Source organism: Beta vulgaris, chromosome 8 (genome assembly GCF_026745355.1).
Source record: "Beta vulgaris subsp. vulgaris cultivar EL10 chromosome 8, EL10.2, whole genome shotgun sequence".
NCBI lineage: Eukaryota > Viridiplantae > Streptophyta > Magnoliopsida > Caryophyllales > Amaranthaceae > Beta > Beta vulgaris.
The window spans coordinates 48,592,864-48,605,375 of NC_079209.1; the positions used below are offsets into that span (position 1 = coordinate 48,592,864).

Here is a 12,512-nt window from a genome sequence, read left to right on the forward strand (position 1 = left end):
TTCACATTGGTAAATGATCTCGGTCATCGCATGAACCAACAACTAGTTTGCAGCGTAAACAAAGACTAACTCTAACAGATATTGTTAACAAATTTCTTTATATTAATAGCACATCATAGAATAAATAATAATATAGGGTTGCTTCAAAATTATTATTTACTTAATCACCAAATGGAATAGTCAAACCACTTGGTTATCAATGACAACTTTCCACAATAGCCAAACAGAACCTACATGGTAATGGAGAGAGACAGGGAGTATATACGTTGCTACCTTGATAAATACATGCAATGCAGGCATCAACAGATAACTTGTCAAAAGAGCCAACTTTTCCTCCAAGATTATGTTTGGCAAAAACATATAAATAATGTTTTTTTAGAGAAAAAAAAAGTTTCTAAGTGAGCTTAGTCAAAATTCAGCACAGAAGAGAATTTAAAAGCATATCAAGAGACAAGACATAAGATAACTTGTCAAAACAGCTGACTTCTCCTCCAAGAATACGTAAAAATAGCAACATATATCTATTTCTATAATAGAAAAGCAAAATACACGTTCAAAGTACAGTAATTAGTAAAATAATACACCATAACTTCTTAATCTTACACCTAGCAAGAAACTGAAAACCACACTTAAGAAAGAAGACAACTATAAATTCAACCCAACCTCTAAAAAGAGTAGAGTATAATCAACAAAACTACATTTTTTTTTACTTTGATAAAAAAAAATGGATCCTTTAATTCTAACCCTCATCACCCCTGTAATAATTGTGGTTTTCTATTATCTAATAAAAGTTTCAAATTCAATTTGGTGGAAGCCAAAAAGATTGGAAAAACAACTAAAACAACAAGGTATAAAAGGCACTTCTTATCATTTCTTGACTGGAGATATGAAAGAATGGATGAAGCAAGTTGAGGATGCTTGGGCTAAACCTTCCAATCTTAACCATGAGATTGCAGCTCGTGTTGATCCTTTCACCCATAGCATCGTCCACAAGTATGGTATGTCACTAACTAACCAATCTATTTTGGGTACTTGCTTTAGACCATAGTCTTGTCTTGTACAAGGATAGGAGTTAGCTCAAATGGGTAGAGCGCTCCCCCTTGGCCCTGAAGTCAGGGGTTTGATCCTTACCCCCAGCATTATGTTGGGGTATTTCCTTAGCGCATGCCTTACCAGCCAATGTGCTGGTATTTCCTACAGGCTAGTAGTCTTGTAGGGGTTAGCCCTTGGGTTAACTTAATTTCCTAATCACAAAAAAAAAAAAAAAAAAAAAATAGTCTTGTCTTGTACTCTTGTTCATAATTTTTTATATATCTAGGTACATCCTTTATATTTTGGATCTGCATGTTATGTGAAAGTTAAACTATTATGTACTTATGCTTATATATAATAACCTCTTGGGAAATTTTTATAAGGATTATTCCGAACTAATGGTGGTTTTTATATAAGAATTTCTGACTACAAGTTATTCTAATATAATGCTGCTAACTATGGGCGCGTTTTCTATCTAACCTGTAATAATTAGCAAGTAGGTCAAATAAATATGTCAAAGCACTAGTCAGCTAAGCAAGGTAGAGGGAAAGAGAGGGGAAAAAACTAGATAAAAGAAATTGAGATAAGCTAATTATTTAAACAAAATTTTGAGTGTTTGGAGTCATTTTAGTCAGGCATCTCTATAGTTGGCATTATTCTGGAATATTCAATAGTTAGAATTATCATAGGAAGACCAACTATTAGGAATTTAGGATTATTCTAGCGGTGAATAACCTCGATATGCAGATTTATGTCTGTTGTAATTCTGATGGTGCTAAGATAGAATTTGAAGCAAACAATTGAAGATTTTTGATCACTAGAGCTCACAATTGGGGTACGAGATGTATTGTGTTTGTGTGTGGTCTTGTATCATATATAGTCAGGTTTGTGTTGATTGCGTGTTTTGGTTCGGTTATATTGTGGTATTGTGTTAGAGAGAACATGGGATTTAAAGAATCAAATCTTATGGAAACAGGTAAGGTATCTATGTGTTGGGGAGGACCAACACCCAGACTGATTATCAAGGACGCAGAAATGATGAAACAAGTGCTAAGTAACAAGCAAGGTCACTTCGAAAAGCCATACATACCTCCAATACTCTTAGTCCTAACCAATGGTCTTACTACTTTGGAGGGCGAAAACTGGGCGAAACACAGGAAGATCATTAATCCTGCTTTCCACATTGAGAGGCTTAAGGTATGTTCCAGTCCTTTTCCTTTCCCCACTTTCTATTCTGCTTCAAAAGTCTGAGTATGTTTCACATTTTTGGTTCTCACTTTAGAACATGGTACCTGCTATGGCCGCTACTTGTGGTGAATTCGTTGAGAAATGGAAGAGCTTGATTGGTGCTGAGGGAACTTGTGAGGTTGATATATGGACTGAGTTTCAGAGTCTGACAGCTGATGTGATTTCAAGGACAGCTTTCGGGAGCAACTACGAAGAAGGGAGACACGTATTCGAGCTTCAGAAAGAGCTCGTAAAGCTAGCTATAGATGCAATGCAGACCTTGTACATTCCTTGTTACAGGTACTCCCTTAACGCTTCTATAAATCTGACATATATTAAAGACCCAACAATACTAACCTGACCCAACCCGAGAGTACTAATATGACTAAAATGATCTATTTTCCAATAAAAGACTAGTTGATGTTAACTCCGAATGCAACACAACAAGCAACCTGATTTTGGTCAAACCCAAGCCGTAATTGAACGACTTATCACCCCCAATAGAACCTAAAACAATCTGAACCAAATGATGGGTTTAACACCTCTACATGAATTTATCAAACTTGTCCGACTTCTTTTAATCAAGTCTAGTAATTTTAGATTACAATTTTCACCAAAAGAAATATAGATCATAGTTGGTGTGAAGGAAAAACAGCTTATCCCTACTAAATTTCTTGCAGCTACCTCCCTACTAAGAAGAATAGGAGGATGAAGGAGCTCGGCAAACTAATCACATCAATGCTCACAGATGTGATCAGGAGAAAAGAGTGTGCTCTGAAAGCAGGAGAGGCAAAGGCAGATGACTTACTGGGCCTGCTATTGCAGTCTAATCAACAGATTAATGAAGCAGAAAATCATGCAGTTCAGAAATATAGTGGGTTGACCATTGAAGAAGTGATTGAAGAGTCGAAACAATTCTACTTAGCTGGCCAAGAAACAACCGCAAGCTTGTTAAACTGGGCTGTGATAGTCCTAGCTATGCACCCAGATTGGCAAGAGAAAGCGAGAAAGGAAGTTATACAAGTTTGTGGGAGAAACTTAGTCGATTTTGAAGCAACTACCTGTCTCAAGATTGTAAGTTCGCGTTACCCAGATTAACTGTCAGTTCTAAAAATCTATGAAAATACAAAGATAAATGAAAGCCATGGCTTTAACAATGGTTAAACACCAGAAATTTGCATAAAACAACTTCATTTTTGCTATCTTGCATAAACCCCCATTACTCTCAAATCATTGTATGTCACCAACACCCACACCAAGAGCTTCATCTTCTTTAACAATACATCTCCTGTGACCAATCCATACTTATCTATTCAGTAATACAAAAAATATCTCCTCTTTACCATATACTATATAACGATCATCTTCTTCAAAGAAACTCGGCAATTAAATGAAAGTATGACCACTAATTTATAAACAAGCACTATTTTGGGTAAACCAGCATAAATAAAATGCTCCCTAAACTTCACCTGATAACTGTAAAACATATACTGATTCAAGAATGTTTCCTTCTCTCTGATCCATTAGGTCAATATGATACTTCTGGAGGTTCTAAGGCTGTATCCTCCTGTGATTGCTCAATATCAACATACCTACAAGGACACCAAAGTTGGAGAGATAATCATTCCAGCTGGGGTGGATGTCACACTTCCTACACTACTTATTCATCACGATCCCGAGGTTTGGGGTGACAATGTGGATGAATTCAACCCAGAAAGATTCTCTGAAGGGGCTTCAAAGGCATCCAAAGATCAGCTCGCATTCTTTCCTTTCGGATTTGGTCCGAGGACTTGTGTTGGCCAAAATTTTGCTCTCATTGAAGCTAAAGTGGCTTTATCTACGATTCTACAGAACTTCTCGTTTCAACTCTCCCCATCCTACAGTCATGCTCCCCACACTGTTATGATGCTTCAGCCACAGCATGGAGCTCATATTATACTGCATCCTCACAAAATTCACTAGGTTGTTGTAAACTTTGAACAAGCTGCATCTTCGTAATGAATTTTTCATCGGTATGTAAACTTCAGCTTTGTTGTCATAGTGTTACTTCTATATTCATATTCGGGAATATACGTATATTAATTATGAATTGCAAAAGAAGTGATATTCCTTTAAGCTGTATTATGAACAAAGAAGCCATAGATGGTCATCACTTTATCTGTAACATCTGTAATCACATATTATGTCTGACAAAAAGTAATAAGACGCTTTGTTCTACACTAAATTAAGTCTTTTATTTTCATCAATTCCTGTGCTTCAACCACATTAAAGACAACAGATCATATTATTGAATCACTAAAGTAACCTGCATATCATATTGTTATATAGTCTAGGAAGGGGACCAGTTTACAAGCCTAGCATACAAGCTTTCATTGAATCACCAAAATTTCATCAAGTACCCAACATAAGACAGCAACATATTCATTTTAAATAGATTGTCTGTCTGGTAATGTGAAAAGTTACACCACTGCGAGCACAGACATGGCTCAAGATGATGTTTGGTACAAGTTCTCGAGTCTTGTAATTGCAGCTAACCATGTGATGCCCAAAGAATATCGAGTAAAAAGCATCGCTCCCTCTTTCCTTGGGTGAACCAATTCAAGTTGCAAACCTTCTTTGATAGATTCTTCAAGAAGCTAAGAGGGAGAAAAAGATATGCAGTATATTCTCTTTCTTGTAGAGTTAACATTCCCAAGTATCACCAAAAAGCATTAACTAGAAGCAGAAACCAAGTAACTAACCCGACTCAGAAAAATTATCCAGAATGGAGTCCACATCAGGGGTCACAATAACACGCTTGTTGATCTCCCCTACTACACAAAAATTCTTCTCCTCAACATTAACAGCCACGACATCCTGGGCGAATACACATTCTGAACCAGGGCCTACCTGCAGCCAAATGTAAAGCATACCATGAGACCTCAATGTAGTAATAGATGTTATAAACGTGATGCTTGGCTGATGTAAACTAAATGAAATCGCAATTTAAAAGGAGCATGTTGCAATTCAACAAAAAGACAATCATCCAAAGTTGACCAAAAAAAACAATCATCACAAGTCAACAATTATAGGTCTTCATTATATTCCTAGACGTTGCAATTAACAAGTAGTATGTTGCAATGTTTACTTTAAGCAGAGTTTGAGAGTCATTAGTAGGCTTTATTTAAGCTTTGGATCATATAGTAACCTAAATGAGATAGCTTGCCATTTGTTCTGTTTGTTACGAAGTTGGTCAGCTTTATGAGTTTTTGATGAATATAACTAAAACAAAAGTCACCTAGCATCAAGAGACTGCTACGGTAGGAGCCTTATATACATTCGTAGTGTTCACAATTTCACATGGCATGATGTAAGAAGGGATATATATATATATATATATATATAGGGGCAAGATCACATGAGAATGCTCCTTACATGAGAAATGAGAATGAATCTCAACCACACGATTGGATTAGAGTTACAACACTTGTTCATTAGAGTTATACCCCCCATAAAAAATTTTGAGCCCAAAAAAAAAAAAATTTAAAAAAATTTTGTTTCTAATATTCTATTTTTGAAGTTACATCACTTTTTCATTAGAGTTACGTCACTAATTTATAAGAGTTATAGCGCGTAAAATTTATTCTCATTTCTCACGTAAGTATGCATTCTCATATGAACTCGCTTTTATATGTATATATATATATATATATTGTTAATGTTTTGTGCCTTGAAAATCGTCAGAAATCGCTTTCGCAGGCTCGTCCGATCCGACCCGCCCGATCGAGCGTCCATCGCGAACTACGATCGGGCGGACGTCGCCCGATCGGGCGGCTTAGCGGCTACGCGGTTTTCATTCTTCCATTTTTTTAGTTATCTTTTAGGGTTTGTATGGGGTTTCTTATGTTATAAAAGGGCTTCTTGTCATTCATTATTTAATATACAATTTTAGAAAAACTTTTAGCCTCTAGTATTTTTAGGACTCCTTGTATTATTTTCTCTGGTTTTCTCCATTATAGTGAAGAAGCTCTAATCCTCCATTAGTGGACGTAGGTCAAATTTGACTGAACCACGTAAATCCTTGTGTTCTTTATTTGTTCATCTTTATTGTTTTCTTACCTTTATTATTCCATTGATTCTGTTCCGCATTAAATCAAACTACAACACTCTGTTTCCTAACATATATATATATATACACTCAGATCTCAACTTCCACTTTCCAACTAGTCATTCAAAAATTTGAACTTACATCATAAAGGGTATCTCCAAGCTTAAGCTTCACCGCACCGCTTTTATAAACCATCATCTTGCCCATCAAACCGGCCTCTAAATCTTTTAACCCAGCAGCCTTCTCTACGAGGTTCGGACCGCTTGGAGGTTTTGAGCTGCTAGTTGATGCTTGGCCTGCTGCTGCAGCAGTCCGTTTTATCATTGGCAGAGTCTTTGGTAGCTGAAGGAACAACATCCTTGGCTCTGACGTTTGCTCCTGTCATGAGCACATTGAGCAATATAACGCAATCTGGAACTTTGCTGTCATATTATACAAAGCTAGGTTAAATACTAACCATAAGTCCCAGCTCCATGGCTGGGTTAATCATACTTTCATCAAAAGTAGACTGCTGCCCAAACTCTTCATTATCAAGAACATCTGAAATCAAGACAAATGTAATTACATTACTCCATCACTAATATAGCTAGCAACAGTTAAGCTTCCACATAGAATAGTTAAGTATCCATAAGGCAGAATAAAAAAGATGCTCTGACTATAAACAAATTTCATTGAGCAACTTAATATTAATAGGTACCCAGATATACACAAAGTATGCAGCAGACCTTGACATACCTGGATGTCCAGAATAGGGTCTATGAAGAGGAAGAGTTACAGGATAATTGCTGTAATAATTCTGCGAAAGCATCCAAATAACCAATCAGCTTTCAAGTGCAAGCGAAAGGGAGCAGCAAATAAAATACAAATAAATGGGAATGAGCAATGAGCCTCTTGAACCATAATTATAACAATACACTTACCCATGGCTCTTTGTATTCTTTCTCCTCTCTCATGCCGTGAAAATGAGCTTTATCTGTGATAAAGATTTTTTTGTCAAGCTTACAGCAATTCACACAGTGAGTGCATCAATGTATTGCCCACTTCAGAAACCATACCTTTGTACATAGAACTAGTTCCATTAGAAGCGCTGTAATGATTACTGGGGATTGATGATCCATATCCGAAAGCAACTCGCTGAACAGGTTCAGCTGCATATCAAGAAACCAAGAATTGAATCAATGTACAAAAAATAGATCACTGTTCAAAATTTACAATATTATGACTTATGAGTGAGAGCCATTTTACTCCACAATTATCTCTATAAATTGAAGAAATTCTCCAAATAGACAACAAATAATGTAATCTACACATATGCAAGGATCATAGATGAAATAGGAGGTTAAAGCTCAAAAGTGACCATCTAATTTAGACAACTTCTATCTGATATTCTGATCATAGTCTTCTCGTTTAATGAGTTACACAAAGCAGATAAAGATTAACATCAAGATTTAAGCATGAAGATAGGTTAAATAAAATCTAAACTGTAACAAGTTAGAGTAAAGAAAGTAGAAGTTTAGCAACATGTTTTACTTCAATCAAACATTTGAAATTACTCGAAACAAAAAGATCATATATGGACCAAAATTGCCTATAATGTTTAAGACTTTAAGTGCAGTCCTCTAAAATGGTTACTCTAAGACAGATACCACTTCGCATTTATTGGCCAATGAGCTGACAGCTCAAATATTAGGCTTACATGACTATGGTCACCACCATGGTTCAATCCCTAGTAGTTGTTATGCTCGGGGATGAAGAGTAGCCAATGGATTGGACTCGACCCTATTCACTTTCTTGATAGTTACGGTCCCCTTCCCCTAACATCAACCCAATCATTGGTGCAGTAGTGGATGGCTAGGGGTCCACTCCTTACCTACCAAAAGATGGGAGAAAAAGCTCAAGGAAATATTAGATATTGGATCAACAACATAGACCCTATTTATTTGCATAACTTATTTAGAAAAATGTTTCATAGCTTTTAGGATCAAAGATTAACATAATTTTACTGAAACTCTTAAACACTTTTTATCGTTCTGCTTATATGCTTATCATTCATATCTTAGAAGCAGCAAGGAGAGAAGACTTGGAAACTCACATTTCTTTTCAAACTTAGGCTTTGTCGCTAAGCCATCCTATGAAAGAGAAGAATTGATTAGTTTTGTAAACAAGAAAGCAGATTTTGACAACATATTCTTACATAAATCAATGGAAAAAGAACTATTGTCTCCTATATTATTTAGTTGTTCCACTTTGACTCTTGCACTATTCACATAATTGACCTTCTTTTTCACTAATATATAAAAAAAATATTACCATGTAAGATGTGATTTGTCTCAATGTATATTTTTCGTATTATCAACTGCATAATTTTTTCTAATCGATAATTAGAGATATAAAGCTTAAAAGTTGTGCATTGGCGACTGTGAAAGTCAAATTGAAACAACTAATCAAGTAAACATCTAACTATCAAAACCTGAAAACGTTGCATCAACTCCTTTGCCTCAGCAGTTTCAGAATCATCAACTGCTTCACTGCAAACAAAATACAGTTTACTTTAAATGGCTACAACTATGATCATCTAATTATTAATCAGTCCACAGCCAACAACACTACTAAAGCAAAAACACCATACGTTTTCGGCACAGCCGGCTTTGTTGGTTTGCGTACTGGAGCCTTTGGTTTAAACCTCACCTACAACAATAAACAAGCATAACAAATAAAAAAGCCTGGAAACAATCAACTTGTTTCAGAAAATAGATGAGGTATAAACTATAAAGTATAAACCTTTCGTGGTGCACTTGGTTTCTGGTCAAATGATGCTGGATCCATCACAGTACACTTACAATCTTCTTATGATTTAGATACAATATTACACCTACAAGCATAAAATCACATATATCAGTATGAATTTTATAATTGATAAAGCCAAAAACTGGAAACTGACAATAATTCAGAACGGGCCCTACAATCTATAATTGCGTTTTTTCCCATGGAAAATGGATTTTTCCCTGTAAAAATCAGTTTCCGTTGAAATTATTTTTCCTCGAATCAAACATAGCCTAAGGAATTCAGAAAATATTTTCTGATCACCCAACTCAGAATGTTCGGATTTCCCAGATGAAAACTATCAAGAAGATGGCGCATGAATCTTTACATTGAAACACATATCTAGTAGAACCCCACAAATCTATTAATCAAATTAAGGGGAGCAAGGATGCTTACCAGAATACCAGATGAGAGAGGAGAGAAACACAGAGTTGCAGACTGCACCAGTGTAGAACGGCTATAGAATGAAAAGAGTGATGGGTTTATGGCGAATATATATATACTTCGGTGAGTCAATGACCTTTGCCTTATTTGGAGTAGTGGCCACCAAAAAGTAGTAGTATTTTAGCCCGCGTAATCTCGGGTAGGTTACAATAAGGAAATACTTCTTTCGTTTCACAATAAGTGAAATATAGAGAAAGTGGAGTGGAGGGTTATCAAGGAATTTAGAGAGAGAAATTTTGGACTACATTAGAGTAGAGTGAACAAGGGACCTTCTTACTTTTTAGTGGTACTAGAATTTTTTGCACGCGATGCGTGCTTGAATTTTTTTTCGAAACAGAAACTCGATTTTCTTCGGCATAAGAGTCAAAATTTGAACATTTTAGAAAAAAAGAATTATATATCATTGAAAATTTCAGAAAATGTCATTGCGAACATAATAATATTCTGAAAATGCGCGAATATTGTTAATCTAATCATGACCTATTAAGTTATTAGCGTTTTAAATTTATTTTAGTTTTTTCCCTCTTTTGTTTGGAGCTTCTCTTCTGAGTTATAAAAAATTTATTAGATCGTAGTATTGCGTAGTTATAAGCCCATAATCGAATTCGCGCAACCTGTATGATATATGGCACGAGATATTTTTTTCCTTGACTGTGGCTGTGGGAACTGGATAGGGTAACATCTTTTTGAGGGAAAAAATAGGAGGAATACAGTTTGCCAAATATAGGCAGCTCTTAAATTTAGCAAAGTCAAAAATACAAACACTATTTTGTAATTTAGAAAGAGAAGTGGGGCAAAATTGGCATTTCAAAAGAGGACACCATTGCTCCCCCTTCCCTTATATAATAGAGATATTTGTAATAGGAGTGAACTATTTTTACCATTTGAAGCTTAGTTTCACTTAATGCGATTATTTCAAATCTCTATTATATAAGCCAAGGGAGGAGGTGTGGTGTCCTCTTTTGAAGTGCCTAAAATACCCTTAATGATCTAATTAATGGAATGAAAAAAATTACAAAAGCAAATCATAAAAAAATTCTCATTCCAACTTGTCATTTAAAACAAGTTTAAAATGGTATATGCATCAAATACTTCAATCAAAAATTAAATGGACAAAATATTTATACCTTATAAAAAAAGATGTCATACATAACGTGCACATGAAAAGTCTGAACATTCACTACCTTTGATACTCTTTAAATCAGTTAAACCAACTCATTAGTTTTGTTCTTTTTGTTCAAAATTCATTCACAAAAAATTAATGTTAACAATCATTCACAAACTTTTTATTTTTTTACATTAGTGAATTAATATATCTAAATTCATCTAACTGTTGAATTTTTCACATTTAAGTTTAATCATAAATAAAGTACGAATGGAGTATCTAATAGAATAACAAATTTTGAAATTAACGCACGCATCGCGTGCATATGAAGGCTAGTAAGGAATATAAGGGAAGGGGGGACCTATGGTGTCCTCTTTTGAACTGACTATTTTGCCCCCCTTTCCCTTACTAAATTACAAAAATAATATCAATACCAAAATGGGGATTCAAACAAAGCTACCGGAAATTACATTTCAACATCGCTCCCAAATCACTTATCTTAGGAAACTTTACAAATTCCTTTCTAAATCACGTTCAAGAAATCACACAAATCACTAAACTTTACAAAAAACTAAAAATTAACTTACAAACCAAAACTAATATAATAGGGCGTCAATACATAAAAAAAAACATTCACAAAATTCACTTACAAATCATTGTTCTCAAGAACTCACAAATTTTGACTCTTATGCTGAAGAAAATCGGGATTTTGTTTCGAAAAATATTCAAGCACGCATCGCGTGCAAAAAATTCTAGTTTCAAATAAGGAAAGTGTTTCACTTATTATGAAATGGAGGAGTATGTTATTATTCTAAATTTCATAATTTATATTGCCACTTTTTGTATTTTTTGTCCATTAAGAAATTGAAAATTATACGTCATGACGTGATAAGTAAAAAACTTTGAAAGGTTTAAGTTTGAAAATAATAGCTTAAAAGAAATTATGGTTAGAAAAAATGACATTAATAGTTTCTGGTTAGTTATGTAATAGAGTGTTAGAGATGTATATACGTATTTAAGTCTTTTTAGTCAAGTATATATTTATTATAAGACTTTACCATATTTAATTTCAAACATTCAATAAAATAATAGTGTATTGATGGTACTCTAACTTTTCATTTTAAAGGTCACGTGTTCGATACCTTGCAATTACACAATATTTTTTTAGTTGACAAGTATACATGGACATAAGGTATTTGCATTAGAAGTTTGAGCAGAGTGTTGCATAACACATAGACTTCCTATATCTTGTATTGTCTAAGTAGAATGTCGCAAGGATGTTAGATTAGGGCTGTGAAAAACGGACTCAACCCGTTTTTCGAACCCGAACCCAACCTAAAATTAGCGGGTTGGGGTCGAGATTTTTGATCCATTTAATTAAATCGGTTGGCATGACTTATCCATTTAATTAAATAGGTTAGGTTGAGGTTGGCATTTTCAACACGAAATTAACCTACTTTGACATGTTTAACTCATTAAAATATAAATTTCCTAAAAAGTTATGTTAAAGTTAGTGAAAATTTTAAAAATACTAATTGTAGAACACAAATACTGAAAATAAAATATAATCATGCATACTTCATGTGAATTATTTGTTAAAAACTAATAAGTTTTAATAAAAAAAATTAATAGTAATAAATATATAAATGGGTTAAACGGGTTATATGGGTATCTGCTTAATAAACAGGTCGAGTCAAAGTTGAGTTTTTCAATCCGTTTAATAAACGAGTAATATTTGGGTTGGACATGTTCAACCCGTTTATATTATAAACTCGAATCCGAACATGACCCGAC

The 12,512-nt window shown here is 34.6% G+C and overlaps 2 protein-coding genes across 4 annotated transcripts; one reads left to right on the top strand and one right to left on the bottom strand.

Moving 5' to 3' along the window:
* The first annotated feature begins 569 nt into the window (after positions 1-569).
* LOC104883428 (cytochrome P450 CYP72A616) lies at positions 570-4,483 on the top strand. 2 transcript variants are annotated; one of them, XM_010667954.3, is made up of 5 exons: positions 570-998; positions 2,009-2,229; positions 2,315-2,559; positions 2,940-3,333; positions 3,787-4,483. In XM_010667954.3, the coding sequence occupies exons 1-5, from the start codon at positions 725-727 to the stop codon at positions 4,219-4,221; spliced, it is 1,569 nt and encodes a 522-aa protein (XP_010666256.1). In that variant the 5' UTR covers positions 570-724; the 3' UTR covers positions 4,222-4,483. The 2 variants fall into 2 exon arrangements, with proteins under 2 accessions (XP_010666256.1, XP_010666257.1); XM_010667955.4 differs by lacking the exon at positions 570-998 and adding an exon at positions 1,553-1,916.
* A 41-nt stretch (positions 4,484-4,524) lies between these two features.
* LOC104883429 (DNA-directed RNA polymerase III subunit rpc4) lies at positions 4,525-9,669 on the bottom strand. 2 transcript variants are annotated; one of them, XM_048634763.2, is made up of 11 exons: positions 9,566-9,669; positions 9,128-9,218; positions 8,976-9,034; positions 8,817-8,874; positions 8,439-8,475; positions 7,402-7,494; positions 7,267-7,319; positions 7,082-7,142; positions 6,804-6,886; positions 6,488-6,724; positions 4,525-5,144 (listed from the first exon to the last, which is right to left on the bottom strand). In XM_048634763.2, exons 2-11 carry the CDS (start codon positions 9,170-9,172, stop codon positions 5,073-5,075), a joined length of 798 nt encoding a protein of 265 aa, XP_048490720.1. In that variant the 5' UTR covers positions 9,173-9,218; positions 9,566-9,669; the 3' UTR covers positions 4,525-5,072. The 2 variants fall into 2 exon arrangements, with proteins under 2 accessions (XP_048490720.1, XP_010666258.1); XM_010667956.4 differs by having other exon boundaries at positions 4,525-5,148; positions 9,566-9,668.
* Between the last annotated feature and the right edge of the window lie 2,843 nt (positions 9,670-12,512).